Source organism: Salvelinus fontinalis, chromosome 21 (assembly GCF_029448725.1).
Source record: "Salvelinus fontinalis isolate EN_2023a chromosome 21, ASM2944872v1, whole genome shotgun sequence".
Lineage (NCBI taxonomy): Eukaryota > Metazoa > Chordata > Actinopteri > Salmoniformes > Salmonidae > Salvelinus > Salvelinus fontinalis.
In genome coordinates, this window is record NC_074685.1 from 49,888,675 (window position 1) to 49,916,463 (window position 27,789).

At 41.5% G+C, this 27,789-nt stretch overlaps 1 protein-coding gene across 1 annotated transcript in view; it reads left to right on the forward strand.

The window, feature by feature from the left end:
* Nucleotides 1–2,716: 2,716 nt before the first annotated feature.
* Nucleotides 2,717–27,789, forward strand: part of LOC129819075 (potassium/sodium hyperpolarization-activated cyclic nucleotide-gated channel 1-like) — a 182,025-nt gene continuing 156,952 nt past the window's right edge. Inside the window, exon 1 of the mRNA XM_055875613.1 lies at nucleotides 2,717–3,295. Within this exon, the coding sequence (XP_055731588.1) occupies nucleotides 2,931–3,295 (365 nt within the window). The 5' untranslated portion in view covers nucleotides 2,717–2,930. The remainder of the gene's footprint in view (nucleotides 3,296–27,789) is intronic.

The window sequence follows — 27,789 nt, forward strand, 5'->3', positions numbered from 1 at the left end:
TTCTCCACTCATTACCTGTATTAACTGCACCTGTTTGAACTCGTTACCTGTATAAAAGACACCTGTCCACACACTCAATCAAACAGACTCCAACCTCTCCACAATGGCCAAGACCAGAGAGATGTGTAAGGACATCAGGGATAAAATTGTAGACCTGCACAAGGCTAGGATGGGCTACAGGACAATAGGCAAGCAGCTTGGTGAGAAGGCAACAACTGTTGGCGCAATTATTAGAAAATGGAAGAAGTTGAAGATGACAGTCAATCAACCTCGGTCTGGGGCTCCATGCAAGATCTCACCTCGTGGGGCATCAATGATCATGAGGAAGGTGAGGGATCAGCCCAGAACTACACGGCAGGACCTGGTCAATGACCTGAAGAGAGCTGGGACCACAGTCTCAAAGAAAACCATTAGTAAAACACTACGCCGTCATGGATTAAAATCCTGCAGCGCATGCAAGGTCCCCCTGCTCAAGCCAGCGCATGTCCAGGCCCGTCTGAAGATTGCCAATGACCATCTGGATGATCCAGAGGAGGAATGGGAGAAGGTCATGTGGTCTGATGAGACAAAAATAGAGCTTTTTGGTCTAAACTCCATTCGCCGTGTTTGGAGGAAGAAGAAGGATGAGTACAACCCCAAGAACACCATCCCAACCGTGAAGCATGGAGGTGGAAACAACATTTTTGGGGATGCTTTTCTGCAAAGGGGACAGGACGACTGCACCGTATTGAGGGGAGGATGGATGGGGCCATGTATCGCGAGATCTTGGCCAGCAACCTCCTTCCCTCAGTAAGAGCATTGAAGATGGGTCGTGGCTGGGTCTTCCAGCATGACAACGACCCGAAACACACAGCCTGGGCAACTAAGGAGTGGCTCCGTAAGAAGCATCTCAAGGTCCTGGAGTGGCCTAGCCAGTCTCCAGACCTGAACCCAATAGAAAATCTTTGGAGGTTGCTGAAAGTCCGTATTGCCCAGCGACAGCCCCGAAACCTGAAGGATCTGAAGGATCTGAAGAAGGTCTGTATGGAGGAGTGGGCCAAAATCCCTGCTGCAGTGTGTGCATACCTGGTCAAGAACTACAGGAAACGTATGAAAGTAATTGCAAACAAAGGTTTCTGTACCAAATATTAAGTTCTTCTTTTCTGATGTATCAAATACTTATGTCATGCAATAAAATGCAAATTAATTACTTAAAAATCATCCAATGTGATTTTCTGGATTTTTGGATTCTCTGGATTTTTGGATTCCGTCTCTCACAGTTGAAGTGTACCTATGATAAAAATTACAGACCTCTACATGCTTTGTAAGTAGGAAAACCTGCAAAATCGGCAGTGTATCAAGTACTTGTTCTCCCCAATGTATATGCGAAGAAAATGCGAAGAAAAAAGATACGGGACACGACAAGACGAAGACAAAGACACCTGACTGCTACACCATCTTGGATATGGATAAGGATAAGATCATTTGTGTTACCAGGCTCAGAAATCGGTAATTAACTGCACCTCAGATTGCACCTCACAGAGTTCAAGTAACAAACACATCTTGACATCAACTGTTCAGAGGAGACTGTGTGAACCAGGCCTTCATTGTCGAATTGCTGCAAAGAAACCTTTACTAAAGGACACAAATAATAAGAGAGACTTGCTTGGGCCAAGAAACATGAGCAATGGACATTAGATCAGCGGAAATCAGTCCTTTGGTCTGATGAGTCCAAATTTGAGATTTTTGGTTCCAACCGCTGTGTCTTTGAGAGATGCAGAGTAGGTAAATGGATGATCTCTGCATGTGTGGTTCCCAACATGAAGCATGGAGTAGGAGGTGTGGTGGTGCTTTGCTGGTGACACTGTCTGTGATTTATTTAGAATTCAAGGCACACTTAACCAGCATGGCTACCACAGCATTCTGCAGCGATATGCCATCCCATCTGGTTTGCGCTTAGTGGGACTACCATTTGTTTGTCAACAGGACAATGACCTAAAACACACCTCCAGGCTGTTTGACCAAGAAGGAGAGTGATGGAGTGCTGCATCAGATGACTTGGCCTCCACAATCACCCGACCTCAACCCAATTAAGAGGATTTGGGATGAGTTGGTCCAAAGAGTGAAGGAAAAGCAGCTTACAAGTGCTAAGCATATGTGGGAACTCCTTCAATACGGTTCAGCATTCCAGCTGACCACCTCATGAAGCTTGTTGAGAAAATGCAAATGGTGGCTACATTAAAGAATCTCAAATATATTTGTATTTGTTTAACACTTTTTTGGTTACTACATGATTCCATATGTGTTATTTTATTGTTTTGATGTCTTCGCTATTATTCTACAATGTAGAACATAGTAAAAATAAAAGAAAAACCCTTGAATGAGAAGGTGTGTCCAAACGTTTGACTGGTACTGTATGTTTTCCAGAGTAGAGACCCATGCTAGCAACTGTAATTGAGTACTGGCAGTGTCTGCTGTGGCAGGTGCAAGTTGCCTGAAAAATATCTAATCTCTCAATGTTCATATCAAAGTGCACCAAATTAATGCATTTAACTGCTAAAATTCCTTTAGAAGAAAAATGCCCCCAGGACCCCCCTACTGGCTTTGGGTTAAGCCCTGAATGTCTTAAAATCCTAGAAATGCCCCTGATCAGTCACATTATGGAAATGAAGTGGCCAAGCGCCAGCAGTGTCCCCGTTAAACCGCAGTGCTGCGCTAGCAAGAGAAGAGTTGAACTGTGAATCGGTTCAGTCGGTAGATGGCGGTAACCCAGGAAACCTGATCTGTCAGGTTCAACAGAAGTCTGTCTCTGTTTGCATCATTCGCAAAGGAGGCAGCGTAGCCGAGCAGTTGAAGGACATCAAATGAAACACGGGAGTTTACAGCGAGTCCTTTTGTTTTGCGCGTAGCCTGTCTTCCGAGCCAGGAGACAGTGCGTTTTATTGAAAATCATGGAAGAAAAATCTAATTCGTTCTCTAGCAACAAAGAAGTAGAAAAAGCGGATGGGAATAATGTATTTCAGAGGCAAGACTCGATACAGAGGAAGAATATTGGGAGCCAGAACATGAAAGCAGGGGACCACGCGAACTCGGTGGGCTTCAAGGGTGAACAGGAGGAAGCCTTGGTCGGGTTGGACGATCTAGACGGGTCCGGGAACCGACATGGCTTCATGCAGAGGCAATTTGGAGCGATGATGCAGCCTGGCGTCAATAAGTTCTCCCTGCGAATGTTCGGCAGTCAGAAAGCCGTTGAGAAAGAGCAAGAAAGGGTCCAAACTGCGGGATACTGGATCATTCACCCCTATAGCGATTTTAGGTAAGGAGTGGAAAGTCACCTTCTCATCTTATTTTTTTACCGTGCCATCCATTCATCCACACAGCCAGGTCCACAAGACACCACATCACTATGTCATCAGTGCGCGTAGGTTACGCCTCGTCCAATGTGTTGGATAATCTTGCTTCGTTCTTGAGTCAATTATAGAGGCGTTGATTGTTTTACCTATCAAATTGTGATCGTATTCATATTTTCCATTGCGGCAATTGTCATTATTCTAATATGGAAGACAGAAATAGACGAGTCCATGATATGTCCTTGGAAAGAGGATGGTGAATGTCACGAGTTGAATGCACAAATACGAATTGTTTTCCACATAACAGTAGTTCTTATTGCTGCATATGCGGATCTATAATAAGCCATGAAAGTAAGGTGAGAACATCAGGATTGTAAACATAGCCCATCCTGCAATGATGAAACGACGACGAGGATCCGTCAGGATAAGTGAGGATGGCCTCTGGATGGAAAATAGACATACGCGGTCAATTCTAGCGAGAAACGACAACAGAGAATAGGGAGAGAGAATAGATAAATAGTTATACATTGGTCATCCGCATAAAATAAAAAGAGAATACAAGGGAATGGGATGAATTCAAACACCAGGCATTTGAACAGTTAAAGGGATCTCGCCTGCAAACCCGTGAATAATGGACAGATATTTAACATGCACAACACTTTGGCGTGCCATACACACCCATCAAACATAAATCCACGGTGAACTGCACAGAAACAACGCGATGGAATGTGTATATTTGTTTTTAGGGATATATTAACCTATTACAACAAGTTCCTCTTATGATACACTTAATTGCTTGCTTTGATTTTGTTAATTCAATTGGATAGAGTTTGAGATAAGTGGTTAATGGGCTTGTGTAGGCATTGCTTTGTATTGTTTAAAGTGTCATCCTCATGCACAGTGTCTCTCTGACATTTCTTTGACTGCATAGAAACGACCTAATATTGTGCATTGACAGAAATAACAGAATGAGACAGATTGAATGCTGTAAATTATTATTTGGGTGACTGTCAGTCAGTGGAATATGTGTTTGAGAGAATGAAACAAATTAAAATGATACACAGTATTCTGGAACATAATCTCGTCAAATGGAAGCATTCATAACCTGCCTCATCTGTTCAGTAACACCCCAGCTTTCTATTGTGTGTTGTATAAACATTGCAGTGGCATGTGAATATGGATGAATCTACAGTCTGTCTAGACTACAGCATTTTTAATTTATTTTTTCACCTTTATTTAACCAGGTAGGCCAGTTGAAAACAAGTTCTCATTTACAACTGCGACCTGGCCAAGATAAAGCAAAGCAGTGAGACAAAAACAACAGAGTTACACATAAACAAACATACAATCAATAATACAAAATAAAATACAAATAGAAAAACCTATTTTCAGTGTGTGCAAATGTAGAAGAGTAGGGAGGTAGGAAATAAATAGGCCCTAGAGGCAAAAATAATTACAATTTAGCATTAATACTGGAGTGATAGATGTGCAAGTAGAGATACTGGGGTGCAAAAGAGCAAGAGGGTAAGTAGTAATATGGGTATGAGGTAGTTGGGTGTGCTATTTACAGATTGGTTGTAACGGCAGTCTAACTCTTCCTCCTCCTCGGACGAGGAGAGGAGAGAAGGATCGGAGGACCAATGTGCAGCGTGGTAATTTTCCATGAATTTAATTAACACAAAGACAAGATACTGACAAACTAATACAAAACAACAAACGACCGTGAAGCTACAAACGAAAGTGCAATACACAAGCTACTAACGTTAGACATAGACACTATACAAAATAACAAACGAACTAACCGTCACAGTCCTGTGTGGCACAAACACTGACACAGGAAACAATCACCCACAATCCCCAACACAAAACAAGCCACCTATATATGATTCTCAATCAGGGACAATGATTGACAGCTGTCTCTGATTGAGAACCATATTAGGCTGAACACAGAAACAGACGAACTAGACACACAACATAGAATTCCCACCCAGCTCACGTCCTGACCAACACTAAACAAGCAAAACACATAAGAACTCTGGTCAGGACGTTACATTGGTTGTGTACAGGTACAGTGGTCGGTAAGATGCTCAGACAGCTGATGCTTAAAGTTAGAGAGGGAAATATAAGACTCAAGCTTCAGAGATTTTTACAGTTCGTTCCAGCCATTGGCAGCAGAGAACTGTAAGGAAAAGCAGCCAAAGTAAGTGTTGGCTTTGGGGATGACCAATGAAATATACCTGCTGGAGCGCGTGCTACGGGTGGGTGTTGCTATGGTGACCAGTGAACTGAGATAAGGCAGGGCTTTACCTAGCAAAGACTTATAGATGACCTGGAGCCAGTGGGTTTGGCGACGAATATGTAGTGAGGGCCAGCCAATGAGAGCATACAGGTCACAGTGGTGGGTGGTATATGGGGCTTTGGTGACAAAACGGATGGCACTGTGATAGACTGCATCCAATTTGCTGACTAGAGTGTTGGGGCTATTTTGTAAATGACATCGCCGATGTCAAGGATCGGTAGGATAGTCAGTTTTACAAGGGTATGTTTGGCAGCATGAGTGAAGGAGGCTTTGTTTGCGAAATGGGAAGCCGATTCTAGATTTAGTTTTGGATTGGAGATGCTTAAAACCTCTCTGGGATATGTGGGATGGTAGCGTCCCACTTGGCCAATAGCCAGGGAAAATGTAAAGTGCCAAATTCAAAAAAATGATATAAAATCAAACTTTCATTAAATCACACATGTAAGATACCAAATTAAAGCTACACTCGTTGTGAATCCAGCCACCATGTCAGATTTCAAAAAGCCTTTTCGGCGAAAGCATAAGATGCTATTATCTGATGATAGCACAACAGTAAACAAAGAGAGTGTAGCATATTTCAACACTGCAGGCACGACACAAAACGCAGAAATAAAATATAAATCATGCCTTACCTTTGACGAGATTCTTTTGTTGGCACTCCAATATGTCCCATAAACATCACAAATGGTCCTTTTGTTCGATTAATTCCGTCCATATATATCCAAATTTTCCATTTATTTGGCGCGGTTGATCCAGAAAAAAACAGCTTCCAATTTGCGCAAAGTCACTACAAAATATCTCAGAAATTACCTCTAAACTTTGCCAAAACATTTCAAACTACTTTTGTAATACAACTTAAAAAAGAAAATGAATGGTTAGTCCTCGGGGTTTTGCCTGCTACATAAGTTCTGTTATACTTACAGACATGATTCAAACAGTTTTAGAAACTTCTTAGTGTTTTCTATCCAAATCTACTAATAATATGCATATCTTATATTCTGGGGATGAGTAGAAGGAAATTGGGCACGCTATTTATCCAATGGTGAATTTGCTGCCCCCTATCCTAGAGAAGTTTATTAATGTGAGTCTGGAAGGAGAGTTTACAGTCTAACCAGACACCTAGGTATTTGTAGTTGTCCACATATTCTAAGTCAGAACCGTCGCGGTGTAATGATGCTAGTCGGGTGGGAGGATGCGGGCAGCAATCGGTTGAAGAGCATGCACTTAGTTTTACTAGCATTTAAAAGCAGTTGGAGGCCACGGAAGGAGTGTTGTATGGCGTTGAATCTCGTTTGGAGGTTTGTTAGCACAGTGTCCAAAGAAGGGCCAGATGTATACAGAATAGTGTCGTCTGCGTAGAGGTGGATCAGATAATCACCAACAGCAAGAACGACATCATTGATATATACAGATGAAAGAGTCGGCCCGAGAATTGAACCCTGTGGCACCACCATAGAGACTGCCAGAGGTCCGGACAACAGGCCCTCCGATTTGACACACTGAACTCAGTCTGAGAAGTAGTTGTTGAAACCGTCGAGGCAGTCATTTGAGAAGCCAAGGCTATTGAGTCTGCCGATAAGAATACGGTGATTGACAGAGTCGAAAGCCTTGGACAGGTCGATGAAGACTGCTGCACAGTACTGTCTTTTATCGATGGCGGTTATGATATCGTTTAGGATCTTGAGCATGGCTGAGGTGCACCCATAACCAGCTCGGAAACCAGATTGCATAGCGGAAAAGGTACTGTGGGATTCGAAATGGCCGGTGATCTGCTTCTTAACTTGGCTTTCGAAGATTTTAGAAAGACAGGGCAGGATGGATATAGGTCTGTAACAGTTTGGGTCCAGGGTGTCTCCCCCTTTGAAGAGGGGGATGACAGCGGCAGCTTTCCAATCTCTGGGGATCTCAGATGATATGAAAGAGAGGTTGAATAGGCTAGTAATAGGTGTTGCAACAATTTTGGCAGATCATTTTAGAAAGAGTGTGTCCAGATTGTCTAGCCCAGCTGATTTGTAGGGATCCAGATTTTGCAGTCCTTTAGAACATCAGCTGTCTGGATTTGGGTGAAGGTGAAGCAGGGGGGGTTCTGCAGGGGTTACTGAGATGTTGGCCAGGGTAGGGGTAGCCAGGTGGAAAGCGTGGTCAGTCGTGGAAAAATGCTTATTGAAATTCTCAATTATCATAGATTTATTGGTGGTGACAGTGTTTCCTTTCCTCAGTGCAGGGGGCAGCTGGGAGGAGGTTCTCTTATTCTCCATGGACTTTACAGTGTCCCAAAACCTTTTGGAATTAGTGCTACAGGAAGCAAATTTCTGTTTGAAAAAGCTAGCCTTAGCTTTCCTAACTGACTGAGTATATTGGTTCCAAAAGTTGCATATCGCAGAGGCTATTCGATGCTAATGCAGAACGCCACAGGATGTTTTTGTGGTGGTCAAGGGCAGTCAAGTCTGGGGTGAACCAAGGGCTATATCTGTTCTTAGTTCTACATTTTTTGAATGGGGCATACTTATTTAAGATGGAGTGGAAAGCATTTTTGAAGAGAAACTATGCATCCTCTACTGACGGGATGAGGTCAATATCCTTCCTGGATACCCGGGCCAGGTTGGTTAGAAAGGCCTGCTCACGGAAGTGTTTTAGGGAGCGTTTGACAGTGATGAGGGATGGTCGTTTGACCGCGGACCCAGTACGCACTCAGGCAATGGGGCAGTGATCGCTGAGATCCTGGTTGAAGACAGCAGAGGTGTATTTAGAGGGCAGATTGGTCAGGATGATATCTAAGAGGGTGCCCATGGTTACGGATTTAGGGTTGTACTTGGTTTCTTGATGATTTGTGTGAGATTGAGGGCATCTAGCTTAAATTGTAGGACGGCCGGGGTGTTAAGAATGTCCCAGTTTAGGTCACCTAACAGTACGACATCTATGTAAATACGGCACACACTCTTTTCACGCCACTTCAATACAACCGACCGGAAGTGATTTTCGTAACAGGTTAGGAGAGCATTTTTGCTAACCCCTTTCCTAACCTTAATCTCAATCTCCTAACCTGCTATGTTATTTGTCCTAACCTGCAGCATAAGGCACTCTAGCCTGCTATGGAAGTCACTTCTTGTCATAGCTGTACCGAAGTGACTTGAGAGAGTGTTTCACATGTAAATACACCGGTATGACGTCTGGTCCCCCAAAAAGTGTCCATACCCAATAGGCTACGTTTTAGTTCACCGGTGTCCCCTGGTAGAGTTGAATGGATGGTGATAATAATCATCTAAATTATTGACTTGACTTTAGCTCGTCACTATCCACGGTGCTGAAGGGCTACTCTGCGCTGTCGAGTCTGGAGATAGCCTCTGCTAGCCTACTACTACACACATAATGCTATTATCTATTATTATTATTATTATTAAACAAACACTGTCCACCGGTTTAGGATACATTTCACTTCTCATAGATATTGTATGTATAAAACTTTATGGATTAGTTTGGGAGGTATTTGACTTGCTAAACACATTGCCTGCATTGAAAATATGGGAGTGGTCACAGTGCGTCTAGAACGTCTGCCTGTCAATAGAACAAAGGTGTGCCAGTATTAACTACTACTACATGAGCTTAATTTAGGCTATAGCAGACCCCAAAACAAGTATGTGATCTACCTTTCTGTGATAATATACACAAAAGGCATATCTGGACCAATGTGGTGAAATGCATGACTGCTTATTAATGACGATTACATAGATAACTAGATAACTGTCTCGTCAATAGGATCATTTTAAATCATTTAAAAGATCCAGTCTGTAAATGTATAATTAAAAAAAACAGTTAGACCTTGTTATTGGGGCTTGCAAAGCAAGAGTCCCTGCTTTAAAGTGAAACTGACAGTGTTTTAACTACTTTGCAGATATGAAACAAACAGACAGTCATAATATCAGTCAAACATATGAAATATCCAGTTTATGCTACAAAACCAACTTTATAAGTGGTTTTACAAATAGGTTCTATTTGACTCAACATTCCTTGACGTACACTAAGGAAATGTTGGCAGAATAGATGGATGCAGTTCAATGCATGATTCATATAATTCACCAATACAGTTCTTGGTAGTTCAAAAAATATTTTTATCAGGTTGTAAATCACAGCTGGCCTGGTACATTGTTTGCTGCCTCCATTCGGGATGCAATATTTTAACAAAAACTAACGATTGTAACTAAGGATGTCAATACAATCCAACTAGCAAGGGCACAAGCCAGTCATCACGTGGCTAATAGGCTAGCGTATCTATACTGAACACAAATATAAACGCAACATGGAAAGTGTTGGTCGCATGTTTCATGAGCTGAAAGAAAATATCCCAGAAATGTTCCATATGCACAAAAAGCTTATTTCTCTCAAATGTTGTGCCCAAATTTGTTGACATCCCCGTTAGTGAGCATTTCTTGGCAAGCTGACTGCAGGGATATCCACCACAGCTGTTGCCTGATAATTGAAGGTTAATTTCTCTACCATAAGCCACCTCCAATGTTGTTTTAGAGAATTTGGCAGTACGTCCAACCGGCCTCACAACTGCACCAGCTCAGGACCTCCACATCCGGCTTGGACGTACTGCTAAATTCTCTAAAACGACGTTGGAGGTGGCTTTATTTCTGTCTGAAATAAAGCCTTTTTGTGGGGAAAAACTCATTCTGATTGGCTGGGCCTGGCTACCCTTTGCCCTCCAAGGCCCACCAATGGCTGTGCCCTTGCCTAGTCATGTGAAATCCATAGATTAGGGCCTAATGACTGATTTCCTTATTTGAACTGTAACTCAGTACAATTTTAAATATTTGAAATTGTTGCCTGTTGCGTTTATATTTTTGCTCAGTATATTTATGTAGCAAGCTAAAAACACAGATCCTAATGTTAGCTAGCTAGCCAGCTGCTAGGAGGATGTCATGTCATGTCATTTTTCGATGGCTATACACAGCTAGAGATGCAGGTGTAATTTATTTAGCTAGGAAGAACTTGAACGGCTGTTATCCAGTTAGAATCTCTTGTGTTGGCAAATTCACTCTGGCTATCTACTCCGATTTTAGAGCACTCTTGTCTGAGTGTTCCAGAGCGTCAAATAACTGATACATTTAAGAACGCGCAACACCGGCTGAATATGACCGGTGTCAGTGAACGTAGGCAAAAGTAATAGTCACAAACACTTTAGATAACATGTAAACAGCTTAGCTAACCAGCTCTGCTAGGGCAAGTAAAATGGTCAGAGTGAGGTGTTCTCTCATTTTTGTCTGGAAGTAGCTAGCTAGTAAGCTAGCTATCTTTAGCCAGTTAGCTTGGGTGCTTGGTTGCAGGCAAGCTGCAGTAGGTTACAATACCCCGTCGTATATCAGTGTAATGCTGACGGCCAACTAGCTGAAAAAAGTTTCAGAAAATTTATATAATATTCATTCGTTAGATTTTAGCTCATCTTGCTCTGGCTAGCATTAGTTGTTGATCTTGTTGACGTGCATAACTGAGGGAGAGAGAGCCTACCTTTTCATGGTTGTTTGATCAATAGGACTGCAAAGTTCCTAAATGTAAGAGGACTCCCGTGGTATTGACAGATTTGCAGAAATCCATTTAGGTGTATTTTGTGGCTTTTGGCAAAAACATTCAAATGATCTAAATTCGCGCTGTTGCAACTGCCTGTAGAGATACAGTCCTGTTTAAAGTGAATGATGGCAGGCTTGTGTGGAAAATGGCTGGTTTGCATAAAGGCCTACTGTAGCTCTAGTTGTGTCACGTTCTGACCATAGTTCTTTTGTATTTTCTTTGTTTTAGTGTGGTCAGTGCGTGAGTTGGGTGGGTTATCTATGTTTTGTGTTTCTGTGTTGGTTTTCTCGTTTGGCCTGATATGGTTCTCAATCAGAGGCAGGTGTTAGTCATTGTCTCTGATTGGGAACCATATTTAGGTAGCCTGTTTTCTGTTGGGTTTTGGTGGGTGGTTATTTTCAGTCTTTGTGTGTCTGCACCAGACAGAACTGTTTTCGGTTATTTCTTTGTTATTTTGTTATTCAGTGTTCTGTTTTTGATGATTATTAAACATCATGAACACTTACCACGCTGCACCTTGGTCCTCACCTTCTTCCACCGATGACAGCCATTACAGAACCACCCACCAAAAAAGGACCAAGCAGCGTGGTATCGGGCAGCAGCGATCTCAGGACTCCTGGACATGGGAGGAAATTCTGGCCCTGGGTACAAGCTGGAGAATATCACCGCCCTCGTGAAGAGCTGGAGGCAGCTAAAGCCGAGAGGCGGTGGTATGAGGAGGCAGCACGAAACGCGCGGCTGGAAGCCAGAGAGGCAGCCCCAAAAATGTCTTGGGGGGAGGGCACACGGGGAGTGTGGCTAAGCCAGGTAGGAGACCTGAGCCAACTCCCCGTGCTTACCTTGGAGAGAGAGGGACCGGGCAGGCACCATGTTATGCCGTGAGGCGCACGGTGTCCCCGGTGAGCAGGCATAGCCCAGTGCGGTACATAGCAGCGCCTAGTATCGGCCGGGCTAGAGTGGGCATCGAGCCAGGTGCCATGAAGCCGACTCAACGCATCTGGTCTCCAGTGCGTCTCCTCGGGCCGGGGTACATGGCACCAGCCCTACGCATGGTGTCCCCGGTTTGCCAGCACAGCCCAGTGCGGCCTATTCCACCTCGCCGCATTGGCTTGGCTACGGGGAGCATTCAGCCAGGTAGGGTTGGGCAGGTTCGGTGCTCCAGACCTGCAGTGCTCCCCCACAGCCCGGTCCTTCAGGTGCCTCCTCCTAACACCAAGCCTCCTGTAGGTCTCCCCAGCCTGGTGGGTCCTGTGGCAGCCCCACGCACCAGGCTGTCTCTCCGTCTCCTCCCTACAGGTGCGCCCATCTGTCCAGCGCCGCCTGAGCTGCCCGTCTGTCCAGCGCCGCCTGAGCTGCCCGTCTGTCCAGCGCCGCCTGAGCTGCCCATCTGTCCAGCGCCGCCTGAGCTGCCCGTCTGTCCAGCGCCAGTACATAAAATGCTGTCAGTTCCACTTTAAATATTTGACATACTGCTCTTACATCGTTTAAGCTAAAAACGCTGTTCACACGTTAAAATGTGTAGTCTGGTCTGGATTAAGTTTCTTAAATTAAAGTTTTTTTTATATATTTTATACTTTTTAAACTATTTGTAACGATCGTCTGTGGTAGTAGAAGGATCGGACCAAAGCGCAGCGTGGTAAGTGTTCATGATGAAGTATTTTAATTAACTCAGAACACTAAACAAAACAATAAACGAAGTGAACAAACGAAACAGTACCGTGTGGCAGACAAACACCCACAAACCAAAAGACAAAACAGGCTACCTAAATATGGTTCCCAATCAGAGACAATGACAAACACCTGCCTCTGATTGAGAACCATATCAGGCCAAACGACAAACCCAACATAGAAACACAAAACATAGATAACCCACCCAACTCACGCCCTGACCACACTAAAACAAAGAAAATACAAGAGAACTATGGCCAGAACGTGACACTATTAAGCTTTTTGACCTTCTTTTTGTCCTCCATCCACGTTCATGGGATTGCTTCAGCATTCCAAATGTCCTTGTCACGGCCGTCAAAGGAAGTGAACCAAGGTGCAGCGTGGTCAGCGTACATTTTCCTTTTAATTTAAAAAATGTCGCCAACAAAATAACAAACGAAAGAAACAACCGTGAAGCTTAAGGGCTATAGTGCCACAAACAAAGACAACTACCCACAACGAAAGGAGGGAAAAAGGGCTACCTAAGTATGGTTCCCAATCAGAGACAACGATAGACAGCTGTCCCTGATTGAGAACCATACCCGGCCAAAACATAGAACCACAAAATCATAGAATACAAAACATAGAATGCCTACCCCAAATCACACTCTCTAAGGTCAGGGCGTGACAGTCCTATTGTTACTTCATCACTCCCAACATTCTATTCTATTCACTGTGAACAATGTAACTTTGACACAAATCAGCTACTTTGACCATTTTCCCAACAACGTAGACAAAAACTTAGTGTATGAACTCTTCCTCTATTTATTTGCTACTAAAAATATCTGAACCAAAATATCTTATACTGATCAAATGATGCAGGTATTTTACTAACCGCATCAACACATTTTTTCCCAACCTTTTCCAAACAACTGAAAATTTGACAACTTTTGCAGCACTTTAGACAAAAACATAGAGGGTATGACATCTTGGTCTACGTTTCTACTGTTCAAATCTGGAATCAGAAGATAATTATCTTCTTCCAATCAAAAGTTACAGCTGTTTGTTGGAGTTTAGAGTGATGAAAAGTAACTATATACATTTGCAAACTTTTGCATGAAATAACCCACCAACAGTAACTCTTGAACCGTTCAAGCTAGAGACACTTAACCAACTTTCACGTGTCAGGCTATCCTATCTACTGCCACAAACATACTTCTAATGAGCTGAAGCAAGTCACAAATGTTTTCTTCATGTATAATAACCATCTAATTTTATACCAATATTGTTTTCCACCAAGATCATTGAATGGACACCTTGAATCCCTGTTTCAATGTCCACAAAGGGTCACCTCCCTCGTCACATGAAAGGGGTTCAGCAGTTCACTTTATGGCCTCGTTCATGATACCTTCCATTGGGCTCTACATCACAGAGAGTGATGTGTTATCTTGTCCCTGTGCCAATGTAAAGAGAGATTACAATTACCATGCTAGAGCAGAGCTGGCTGGCTGGCTCTTCCTTCTTGGTCCCATAGAATTGTATGGCTATTCTACACTAATGCTGTAGGCCTACTCTGTATTGCTGGCTTCAATGCATAATTGTTCCGTATGGCTATTCTATACCTGGCTACGCTGTTTAAAATAAGGGAGGTTTGTGGTTCTATAGCCTATATAATATTTTGGTTCTTTGGCCACATTCTAAGAACCGTTTATTTTGTTTATGTTACATCCAAGGCCATAAAATGATTTCCACAGCACAGACTTGTTCTGTATGGCTGTTCTTCACCTTTGCTGTATTCTGGCCTCAGTACATAACTCTAAGGCTATTATATAACTAGCTTTGCTTCATGCTGCAGCGAGTGCTGCTGGTTTGGACATGCAAGGTGCTCTTGTTGTTGGCTCAAATCCTCCTTTCTGTAGATGCTTCAAAGTTTCAGGGACTTTGTCTTTGTTGATATTCAACTTCTCTGCTGTGTTCCCAGAATTACTGTACACTCTTAGAAAAAAGGGTTCCAAAGGGGTTATTTGGCTGGCCCATATGAGAACTTGTACTCTTTCTTTTTGGTTCTAGGTACTCTTTTGGGTTCCATGTAAAACCCTCTGTGGAAAGGGTTTTAGATAGAAGCCAAAATGGTTCTACCTGGAAGAGAATTTTTTAGTTTTTACATTTTTTTATTTCAACTTTATTTAACTAGGTGAGCTAGTTGAAAACAAGTTCTCATTTACAACTGCGACCTGGCCAAGATAAAGCAAAGCAGTGTGACACATGAAATAAACAAGCGTACAGTCAATAACACAATAGAAAAAAAGAAAGTCTAAATACAGTGTGTGCAAATGGCGTGAGGAGGTAAGGCAATACATAGGCCATAGTAGCGAAGTAATTACAATTTAGCAAATTAACACTGGAGTGATAGATGAGCAGGTGGTGATGTGCAAGTACAAATACGGGTGTGCAAAAGAGCAGCAAAGTAAATAAAAACAATATGGGGATGAGGTAGGTAGATTGGGTGGGCTATTAGATCAGATCAGATGGGCTATGTACAGCTGCAGCGATCGGTTAGCTGCTCAGATAGCTGATGTTTAAAGTTAGTGAGGGAAAAATAAGTCTCCAGCGTCAGCAATTTTTGCAATTCGTTCCAGTCATTGCCAGCAGAGAACTGGAAGGAAAGGCGGCCAAAGGTTGTGTTGGCTTTGGGGATGACCAGTGAGATACACCTGCTTGAGTGCGTGCTACGGGTGGGTGTTGTTATCGTGACCCGTGAGATGAGATAAGGCGGAGCTTTACCTAGCATAGACTTATACATGACCTGGAGCCAGTTTTCTCCTATGGGGAAAGCCGAATAACCCTTTTAGGTTGTAGCACCATGGCTGTTACATAATTTAGAAATTTCATCGGATGGACTTCCTAACACCGCTGTAAATGGGTTTCCATAGGTTTTTATTATTGAAAACAACTATTTGACTGGTGTATTTTTTTTTTTTTTTTTTGACAAATAGAAAATACATAAATGAGCACCATGCACTTAAAACCTTGTTGTTACAGTCATATTTGGTTGATGCTATCACCTTTCTGGCATTGAAATACCAAGGAGCAACTATGCGACTATATAACAACTGTCCATCCATGAATGACAGACCTCACCATTCATGGGTGCTTTGTATGGTTTCAAAAAGCTTCTGCAACTCAATCTTCTAACATATCCTTAGTACAGAGGCTGCTTAAAGTTTAATGGCTGGTTAGTAATATTCAGTTATTTATAGATTTCAGAAAGGGTTCGTGCTTGGCCTGGTGTAGCCTTGGAGAAGAAGCTTTTGCCTTCAATGAAACTCTTTCTTTCTAGGGGCTCTATTAGCATGACCATGTTCAGATAGTACAAGAAGGCCATGCAGCAATGTCATACTATCAGTTGATATTTACCAAAATATGAGGGACATTGAATGAAAGACAATATTACTTTGTAATAAGTGAAATCATCAGTAACCACATACTGTAAGTCTCAAAACAGCATTTACAGTACTAGTTCAGTGCTTGTGTAACACCACTGCAGTACCTTTGTTGAAGACACTTGAAATAGGTCATAATCACAATATTTGATCAAATGAAAATGTGAAATTCCCAACGTGATGAGCACAGCAGAATGTAATCAAACCCAAATGTCTTCGGATTCCAACAACAACACCAAAGCAAAGCGTCTTTTTAGAGACGTGCGACTATGTTGTGCATTATTGATTTTTTTTTGAAGTGGTTGTGTCCAGCTTCTCTTTCTTCCTCTTCAGATCAAAGAGGTGTTCTGACAGTCTACCGTAGGACATTGTGAAGAAAAGTGTCTTTTTTTCCCTCAAATCTATGGATCCATCAGAAATGGCACCTTAGCTATTCAATATACAATTTAGTGCACTACTTTTGATCATAGCCCTTATGGGTTCCCTCTTCAAAAGTAGTGCACTGTATAATAAATAGGGTGCCATTTCAGATGCAACCAGTATCTCACTTTTTACCAAATCCATGCCCTCTGGTGCTCCCTAATTAGCAGTGCTGCTCTCTGCTGTGTTTTTATACCTACATTTGCTACAGTACAATACAGAGCAATGCCCTCAATTCCACAGTCACTGCACAATCATTGGATTCAATGTAGAACAAACACTAGATGTCTTCACGGGTCTAGTTGGACCCGATATACCCGAGATCCCAATCAGGCCCAATCGGCTGCAGGTCTGAAATTCGAACTTGTCCCTTGGGTCCGGTCTTGTTTGATTGTCAACGACGGTAACTACAGCTGAGAGCATGCGAATGGACCCCACCACGGCTTTGGGTAGTCTACAACAGTGGTTCCCAAACTTTTTATAGTCCGTACCCCTTCAAACATTCAACCTCCAGCTGCGTATCCCCTGTGGGCAGCAGGGGCAGCGCACTCTCAAATGTTTGTTTTTTTACCATCATTGTAAGCCTGCCACACACACACACTATACGATACATTTATTAAACATAAGAATGAGTGTGGCTTTTTGTCACAACCCGGCTCGTGGGAAGTGACAAAGAGCTCTTATAGGACCAGGGCACAAATAATAATATAATAATCAATAATTTTGCTCTTTACTTAGCCATCTTACACATAAAGCCTTATTTGTTCATCAAAAATTGTGAATAACTCACCACAGGTTAATGAGAATGGTGTGCTTGAAAGGATGCACATAACTCTGCAATGTTGGGTTGTATTGGAGAATGTCAGTCTTAAATCATTTTCCACACACAGTATGTGCCTGTATTTAGTTTTCATGCTAGTGAGGGCCGAGAATCCACTCTCCCATAAGTACTTGGTTGCAATGGGCATCAGTGTCTTAACCATGCGATTTGCCAAGACAGGATACTCTGAGCGCAGCGCTATCCAGAAATCTGGAAGTGGCTTCTGATTAAATTACATTTTCACAGAACAGCTCGTTGCAATTTCAATGAGGCTCTCTGGTTCAGATATCGGTAAGTGGACTGGAGGCAGGGCATAAAAGGGATAACAAATCCAGTTGTTTGTGTCGTCCATTTTGGGAAAGTACCTGTGTAAGCTCAGTACCAGCTCACTCAGGTGCTTCGCTATATCACATTTGACATTTTCCATAAGCTTGAGTTGATTTGCACACAAAAAAACATACAATGATGAAAAGACCTGTGTGTTGTCCTTGTTAATGTAGACAGAGAAGAGCTCCAACTTCATAATCATAGCCTCAATGTTGTCCTGCACATTGAATATAGTTGCGGAGAGTCCCTGTAATCCTAGATTCAGATCATTCAGGTGAGAAAAAACATCACCCAGATAGGCCAGTCGTGTGAGAAACTCGTGATCATGCAAGTGGTCAGACAAGTGAAAATTACGGTCAGTAAAGAAAACTTTAAGCTCGAATTTAAGCTTGTCTCTCAATTTTAAAAAATCTGGTCAATACTTTGCCCCTTGATAACCAGCGCACTTCTGTATGTTGTAAAAGCGTTACATGGTCGCTGCCCATATCATTGCATAATGCAGAAAATACGCGAGAGTTCAGGGGCCTTGCTTTAACAAAGATAACCATTTTCACTGTAGTGTCCAAAATATATTTCAAGCTGTCAGGCATTCTCTTGGAAGCAAGAGTCTCTTGGTGGATGCTGCAGTGTACCAAAGTGGCGTCGGGAGAAACTGCTTGCACGCGCGTTAGCACTCCACTATCTCCTGCCATGTCACTGATGCGTCGTGAAACAGTGTTGTTTGATAAAGCAAATTGGCTCTATAGTTTTTGTTGGCCTTTTCCCGCAGCATTGTCCCAGCCATTTCTACGGCAGAAGGAAGAATTAAGTCCTCCACAATAGTATGGGGCTTGCATGTCCTAGCCACTTGGTAGCTCACCATATAAGACGCTTCTAGCCCCTTATTAATGGAATCTGTTGTCTTACTACTCAAAAGTCGTCTTAAATCTCGCTCAAAAAACTCCAGTGGCTTATTTTTTAAATTGGCATGTTTCGTTTATAAATGTCTGCGCAAGGGTAAAGGTTTCACCCATGAGAGAGTAGCGGTTAATGTGATTGGATGTTAATTATTTGACTAGGCTACCTGTATTTGACATTGTGTTGTTATTTCGCTGAACACTAGATGGTTTCATTTTATTTTTGGCAGTGAAACGAGGCTACTCAGGAGAGAAAATAACCTCAACCAAATGTATAGCCCTGTTGGAAAATATGAATGGACTGTTTGAAAATGTGAAGATTTTGGGGCCTCCCGGGTGGCGCAGTGGTCTAGGGCACTGCATCGCAGTGCTAACTGCGCCACCAGAGTCTCTGGGTTCGCGCCCAGGCTCTGTCGCAACCGGCCGCGACCGGGAGGTCCGTGGGGCGACGCACAATTGGCATAGCTTCGTCCGGGTTAGGGAGGGTTTGGCCGGTAGGGATATCCTTGTCTCAACGCGCTCCAGCGACTCCTGTGGCGGGCCGGGCGCAGTGCGCGCTAACCAAGGGGGCCAGGTACACGGTGTTTCCTCCGACACATTGGTGCGGCTGGCTTCCGGGTTGGAGGCGCGCTGTGTTAAGAAGCAGTGCGGCTTGATTGGGTTGTGCTTCGGAGGTCGCATGGCTTTCGACCTTCGTCTCTCCCGAGCCCGTACGGGAGTTGTAGCGATGAGACAAGATAGTAATTACTAGCGATTGGATACGACGAAAATTGGGGAGAAAATGGGATAAATTTTTAAAAATAAAAATAAAAAAAGTGAAGATTTTTTATAAATGTGAATCACATTTTTATTATTTTTATTTTTATTGCCCAGTTTGGGAATACGTGGCCTACAGTATATTTATTTTATGCTAATAAGGTGCATTTTCTTGAGTTATTGAAAGCCCAGCCAACATATAAAGACTTATATAAAGACTTATAAAGTCTTTTCATGTTGGGTTTGATTGTCCTCATGCCCGTTCAGGTCCGGGTCCAACTTTTTGGACCCATGAAGTCCTCTGCAACAAACTTCTTGAATAACATCAACATCTATTATATTATATTATATTATATTATATATTATTATATTATAAACTGGGTGGTTTGACAAAACATTTATTTTTACTGCTCTAATTATGTTGGTACAGTGGTTCTTCCTTTAAAAGTTGCGTAGCACATCTTGCGGGCTGCCGCAGAATTCTATGGCACATTATTTAAGTGTCAGTCATTGTTGCCATTAATGCTAGTTAGTGCTAGTTTGACCACCAGAGGGCATCTTTTAGAAGCATTTGACAGTTTTCAATATTGGTTGTGCTAGAGAATTTAAAACCTTTTTTGTAAGAACATACTATATGGGATTCATTTTAAGAAATGTAGCTTAATTAATTTGATTCATATTATGGTGTTTCGAAAAACGAAACCCTCAGGGGTTTAATGCTGGACAACGTGACCGGTCGGGAGTAGGCTACTAAGAGCAAAATAAACCTAACATTTCCACACCCGAATTGTAGGCTAGCCTTTACCCAAATGGAGATTCAGTGAAAATAAAAATCTAGTCCCCATGCTTGTCTTAGAGCAGTGCAAAACGGTGCTGAAATAGTTGACTACGCGGGTAGGCTATTGCTTCAAATCCTATTATAACAATTGGATGACTTGGGTGTTCCAGTAAGCAACAATTTGTTGCCTTCATTAGCCTACTTTATTCTGAAAAATTAATCCGTCACTCTGCCAAGCCTACAAGCAAAGATGAACTGGTGAAGGCCATCAAGACGTTTTGGCTTGAGAAACTGAAGATACAACAATGCAACAAATACATTGATCATCTCAGCAAGGTTTTACCCGTGGTCGTGGAGTTGGTGGGAAGTGGGACTAAAATGTAGTTTAAATAAACATCTGCATTTTGAAAGTCTTTTTTTCTCTTTATTTTATTAACGGAAGCATAAAGATGTTAAGGAACAGATACTGTACAGTATACTGAATGCTTTATCCAACATTTTGCAGTTGCATGAGCTTTATAGTTAGAAATGTAAAACTTTGGAGTACTTAACATCGAATACATTGCAAATTGTGGGGATTTTCACAGTAGCAGTAGCTGGGCTATGAAGAGTCTATTGTCCTGCTAATAGTCCATCATGGGTGGATGGCTTCTTTTGTATTCCAATGTATTGAATGAATGTATTAATTACAATCATTTACCATTCTCATTCTCGGAGTGGAAACGTTATTAAAAAAAATAATAATAATTGTATTTATTGAATATTCGAAACATACAATATACTTGCAGTGAAGCCACTCAACAACTACATAATAACAGTCATCCAACAGATTCCCATTCAGAGTGACACACAGAAGCATCCAGGGTCAATGCCCTGGTCAAGGGCACGTTGACCGATCTAGCACCAGTTCTCCAATAGCTGTCCCTCAACCATTCGAGACCCCTCCCACAGTCACCCCCCAGGAATAAAAATAAAAATAAAAAATACAATTACTTCCATTCCCCACCCCCAAGAACCCTCCAATGCACCAACGACCAAGAGAATGAACTAAAGAGAAAAAAGGAAAAGACAGAAGAAAACAGCAAACAACAATGCAAAAAAATAATAAAGCAAAATAATACGTTTAAAACAAAGGACATCAAGGACAACTAAAATCATAACAGCAATGCCTACTGTATATGTCTGTGTGCATGGCTGGCACTATTACATGTATGTGTGTGTTCTTGTATGTGTCTCTTTGAATGAGAATGTGTGTATGTGCATGTGTACAAACACCTGCACGGGATCAGCCTCAGGCAAACCGGCATTAGTTATAAAAACACTGCCACTTAGTGTCATTCAAATGTACTTTATATTATGTTTTATTTTGACATTTTTTATTTTTTTATTTATCTTTGACCATCATTCTATCTCCCACACAGCAACTCCACTCCCACTTGTCTCAAATTCCACATTCCAACTCTCAGCTTCCCTCAGCCCATCCCATCTATCTCTGCTGGCCACCCATTTTGGGTTTCTACACAAGACATATCTTTCAACTATGCTGTGATGTTTACCGTACAATTTCAATCTATCTAATCGAATAGAATCCACAGATTGCGAGTTGAAGATAAATACTTTTACTAAGAGTATTAGTATATTAGTAATTGACTGACCCGGTCTCTCCAGATCTCCTAACTACTATTTCTACAGTAAATGTTTTATCAATTCTATGCATTTTCAGCCATTCCTGAACCTGAGACCAGAAAGAGGCTACCTGAGGGCAATACCAAAATAAATGGTCTATTGATTCTGTATCCTCACAACAAAATCTGCAGAGCTTCGATGATTTTATGCCCCAAATATTCAACATTTTGTTGGTGGCAATAATTCTATATAATAATTTTAGATCAAAAGCATGATTTCTAATCCTCTAATGTTGTTATTGGATCTGATTTTAATAGCTAGCATTTCGATGGCCATAACGAATAGATATGGTGACAGCAGACACCCTTGTTTAACTCCTCTTGACAATTCAAAACTCACTGAGAAGTAGTTGTTATTTACTATTTTACACCTGGGGTTGCTATACATTATTTTTACCCATTTTGTAAGAGAATTGCCGAAATTGAAAAAATCCAGGCATTTATAAATAAAATCCAGTCTTACGTTATCAAATGCCTTTTCAAAATCCGCTAATAATACCATTCCTAGCTTCTTATATGTTTCATGATGTTCTATTATTTCTAGTAGTTGTTGTATATTATCTCCAATGTATCGTCCATGCAAAAAACCTGTCTGATCAGGATGAACTGAGTATCTGACAGACTACCATTTCTATAGGAGTAGTTAAAACAATATAACAATGGAGCTTTTAGTATATCAAAAAATATTTGACATACCTTTACCGGTATGCCATCAAGCCCTGGGGTTTTTCGAGACTGAAAGGATTTAATAGCCTCAAAAAGTTCTTCCTCTGTAATTTGGCCATCGCACTGATAGTTCTGTACATTTGTTAATTTGAAAATCATAGATGACTCCATCTCCAGTAACGAGTTTCTGCAAATAGTTTTTGTTAGTGTTCCTGTATTGGAGATTCAGGAAGAATTTGTGCATTTTTCTCCATATTCCATCCAGTTTGCTTTATTTTTGTAATAGATTACATTAGATCATTCTTGAATAAGTTCCTCAAGTTCTTTATGTTTTTCCTTTAACTTATTTTGTATCTCTGTAGTATCGTTTTTATTGCTATCTACCTGTACTAGTAGTTCATGGAATACCCTTGTTAGTCCTGCCTCTTAAGCCAGAAGCTGGAAACGTTATTTGCAGAGTTCACAATCTCATTTTCAAGTCTTTGTTTAGAAAATTACCATATTTTGGAGATTATTTTGTTTTCAAATAACCGAAAGTGAGTGGTTGTAATCTGAATAAAGGGAAAAGGGCCATTCTTGAACATTGGGTGAGACAATAGGCCCTTTTCATTTTGTCTGGCTTGCCATTCCAAATAAAATGTTAAATATTTTTTGCTCATATAATTTAAACAGGTCGCTAGGTGTAGGCAAAACCATAAGCAAATAAGTAAACTGATATGACTAATGAGTTAATCAGTGCAATTTTTCCACAAATAGACAGGTATTTTCATCAAGGACACATTGTTTGCAGAGTCCAGAAACAGGAAGTGTAGTTCCAGAGCTCACATGTGTGCCTGGGATGGATTGTGACTCCATCTCGTTCCTCGCCCTCTTCAATGTGTCATTCTCCGCCTGACTCTCCGCCAATGCCGCCTGACTATCTGCCAATGATGTGACTCTACGCCAATAACTACATTTAGAGGATTGGAGGATTCTAAATGAATATCTAAGGGGCATTTTTCATAATTTTTCATCTGGTCTGTGAGAATATCTAAGGGGCTTTTATATAAATATAATGCAGGGTTAATAATAATGAAAATAATAATAATAATTGCTTTGTAAATAAGGATGCATTATGAAAGGAAAATGACATGCGCAAGAGACGGTGGTAATATTTTCCCCTTTTAGACACTATAATACATGCCATCCAGGTCAGGATAACCAATATTATACACAAAGCACTAAACGTGACTCTTGTTTTTTAAAGTTTTCATAGCTCTAGGTCTATATATTCCTGGTGGGTTTTTTTTAACAAACATTGCTTTTATTTTAGTTAAATGCTTCACAGAGACCGTGCTTATTTGAGCCCGAAACTAATGATCAACTGTAGAGTTGTGACTTTTTAGAATCGCTTCTATTTTCAGTCCGTTAAAGTTTGGCCATGTCACTTGATTACTGCTGTACCTTTTGTATCTACCTTTCCAATTACTTTTAGAGTTTGGGATTTACAAATGTACGCTTTTCATGTCATTTTTCGTGTGGGCAAATCTGGTCTGTCAGAATGTCTAAGAGGCTTTTATTTAATTATAATGCAAGGTTAATAATAATAATAATAATCGTTGGATAACAGATCAGCTTTAAATGCTTTATAATCCAAATGTTTAAAGTGCAAGTGGGCGATGGTGCAGTTTGAGGTCATGACCTCAAACTGAACAAAATGGTGCAGTTTGAGGTCAGGAGGCGGACAGTCAAAACATTTCTTTATTAAAGACTATCATAAAAATGTTGATGCGTGTTTATTTTGATCCAAAGCCATGAATGAGTGAGTCACTCAGCTTTATGTACAGTAGGTGCCAAGGCTATATGACTGTGCCATCAACTTGATTATTTAGGAGACATCACTTGCTGCTTATATTCAGTCAACATTATATATCTTAAGGATATCATGGAATATAATTGAACATTTTCATTTCTCTTAGAATAAAAACCTTAGTGTAACAACAGTTTTAGTAAATAATATGTACAGTCCAGTTACAGCTTCTTCTGACCAAGTAGAAATAAAAAAAGATTTAAAAATGTTTTTTTTTTTTTTATTCGGGTATGCGTGCAGGACAGAGGAATGGCAATTCTTACACTATTGTTCTAAATTCAATCACCTTCTTCACCCTCATCATTCAGCTCATTGACATTTAATTTTGAAGTTGTGCACAATTATCAGTTTCTATTTGGTTTATGTCTCCCATTCGTTTACAGCATTCATTCAGTTAGATACACATTAGCGCCTTGGGACCCAAAAGCGTAATCAATGCTCTAACTCCCCCTTGCGCTGGTCTGGAGCAATGAAGCAGTGATGCAGGGTAACTTACTAAACCACAAATTACCTCTAAGTCCCGCGGCATAATCTCAAAACTTTTAATTGAGGAACCACTGTAACCAGTTTATAATAGCAATAAGGCACCTCGGGTGTTTGTGATATATGGGCAATATACCACGGCTAAGGGCTGTGTCCTAGCACTCCTTGCCTAAGAACTTAGCCATGGTATATTAGCCATATTCCACACCTCCTCGGGCCTTATTGCTTAATTATACATACAATATATCCTGTTTGGTGCAGCAGCAGCCTTAATAGGCAGACTGGCTAATGGGAGAAACGAGTTGTCGTATGCAAAATGGCCCCCGTTTGTTTGTTTGTTTGTTTATATGACTGAGTTGAGTACATAGACATAACATGATCCTGCCATGATATACAGCATGAGGCTTATCTGTGGAGGGCAGGATGCCTGTTTCCTCTGGAGTTTGTAGACCAGCTAACAGGCCATGTGGTGCAGGTTGATCCCACCTGTGAAAATGCAGCACTGGCACCTGCCTTCTGTCATGTAGTATGTTGATAGCTAGGAATAAAATCATCATTTGCTTAGATGATCTGCCTGCAGAGACATAATATAGCCACAGTATTAGCACTTCTGGCACAGAAATGCCCATAAATGTAGTATCTTGGGCTTGATACTCACAAGGGTCTTTTCTAGTCATATTTGCCAAGTGATTTGGCCGAATTTACATTTTGAAATGCCCCAGACAGGTTCCTACTGTACGTTAGTGATGTGGTGCTTTAAACAAGCTCAATGTGAGAACATTCCACCCTGACTATGGAATGAGATTAGAGACGCCTCGCCTGGTGTTATAAATATATGTCTATTATTAACCCAGCGAGATGACCGTTTAGCTGAAGTGCAGACCCAGATATTTATAAGGGAAGGACCCAACCACTGGCTTCTGCATCATTTATTTAAATAGATCCGTTACAGCCTGCAGAGTGCATCTCCAACCAAGAGTGCATTCAAAATGGCACCCTAACCTATATGGTCCACTTGAGCTGGGACCATAAACCAAAAATTACAGACACCGACATTGCCATCCTCTTGCCGAAGCATTTTGCTTACGTCAGTCATTTTCTGCCGTTTTTTCTGCACAACATTCTGTTTCACTGTCAGCTGCTGACTCTCACTCCTTCTCTCAACTGTGCACACGGAGGAGGGAGAGATGCATTCTGAGAAGCACAAGCATGACAGTTGCTCAAAATGCTATTGCGGGAAAAAATACAATTATCAAAGCAACTACTGTTATTCTAGTTACAGAGAGGAGATTCACAGCGTTCTGTGAGTAAATCATATATTTCTCACCTCATAATATTTAGTTCATGGCACCACTTTACAACCGGAGGAGGCTGTAGGCCTAGTTAATATGGTTTTGATACACCCGCAGAGCCGAGCGCACCATTTGCAGTGAATAAATCAAGCAGCCAGGCCTAGCGCTGGAATGTTTTTGCAGGACATTAGCCTACATTTACTGATAGATTAATCAATTAGCCTACATGGCTATATAGCAACAATATAATATTTAGAGTTAGCGATCTAGATAAGTGGTTTGAGTTCCCACTTCCTCAGGTGGTGAATAGTATAACCTATGTGCACAAATTGTCTAAAGATACAAAAATAAATCTCATAATTCTGAATCCTATTTTGACAGGTTGCACATCAAAATATCAATCATGCATTTCCTGGATATGTTAGATGAAATAGCTTACTTTTTAATCATAGGCTACCATCTCAGCTGTCTTACTTCAGACCTCTGCCACTAATGTAAAGTAACTGTCCATTAAAGCTGCAATATGTAACTTTTGGGCAACCCGACCAAATTCACATAGAAATATGAGATAGATCTGTCATTCTCATTGAAAGCAAGTCTAAGAAGTGGTAGATCTGTTTTAAATGTTCTTAACTTTAGTTTTTGCATCTTTTACTTTCGGTTTTGTACACCAGCTTCAAACAGCTGAAAATACAATATTTCTGTTTATTGAAAATATATTTCACATCGGTTTAGATCACATATGTCAGAGTCAAGGCCCGCGGGCCACATCCGGCCCGCGAGAAGGTTTTTTACGGCCCCTGGGATGATCTTGATTTATTATTAGAACCGGCCCGCAGACCGCAGCAAGCCGGCAGCCCGCAGATCTTTTACACGCACCAATACTACATTTCCCACAATGCAACGGTGACGCACCGAGCAGTAGGCTGCTTCATTTCAATATTTATTGGCACAGCAGTCGTCAGCATCACAGTAAAATTAACTTTCAGATACCCATCAAAAATGGCAAAACGGAAGGTGGACACTGAGAACCGGGGGTTTCAAACAAGGTGGGAGTCGGAGTATATGTTCACGGAGGTAGCTGGAAAACCTGTGTGTCTTCTGTGTGGAGAAAGTGTGGCGGTACTGAAAGAGTATAATCTGAGACGACATTATGAAACGAAACACGCGGACAAAAACAAGAATATGGACATGGAACAAAGGCTACAAAAGGCAGAGGAATTAAAACGAGGCCTCAAATCTCGACAGGCTCTGTTCAAAAAAGCCAAATCACAAGGCCAGGCTGCTGTCAAGGCCAGTTTTATTTTGGCAGAAGAGATCGCTAAATCAGCCCGGCCATTTACGGAGGGGGATTTCATCAAAAACTGCATGATTAAAGTTTGTGACGAAGTTTGCCCAGAAAAAAGGCAACTCTTTTTAAATGTGAGTCTGAGCAGAAACACCATTGCCGAGAGAGTAGACCAGTTGTCCATCAATCTAAAAGAGCAGCTTGTGAAAAAGGGAAAAGATTTCATTGCATATTCCTTGGCTG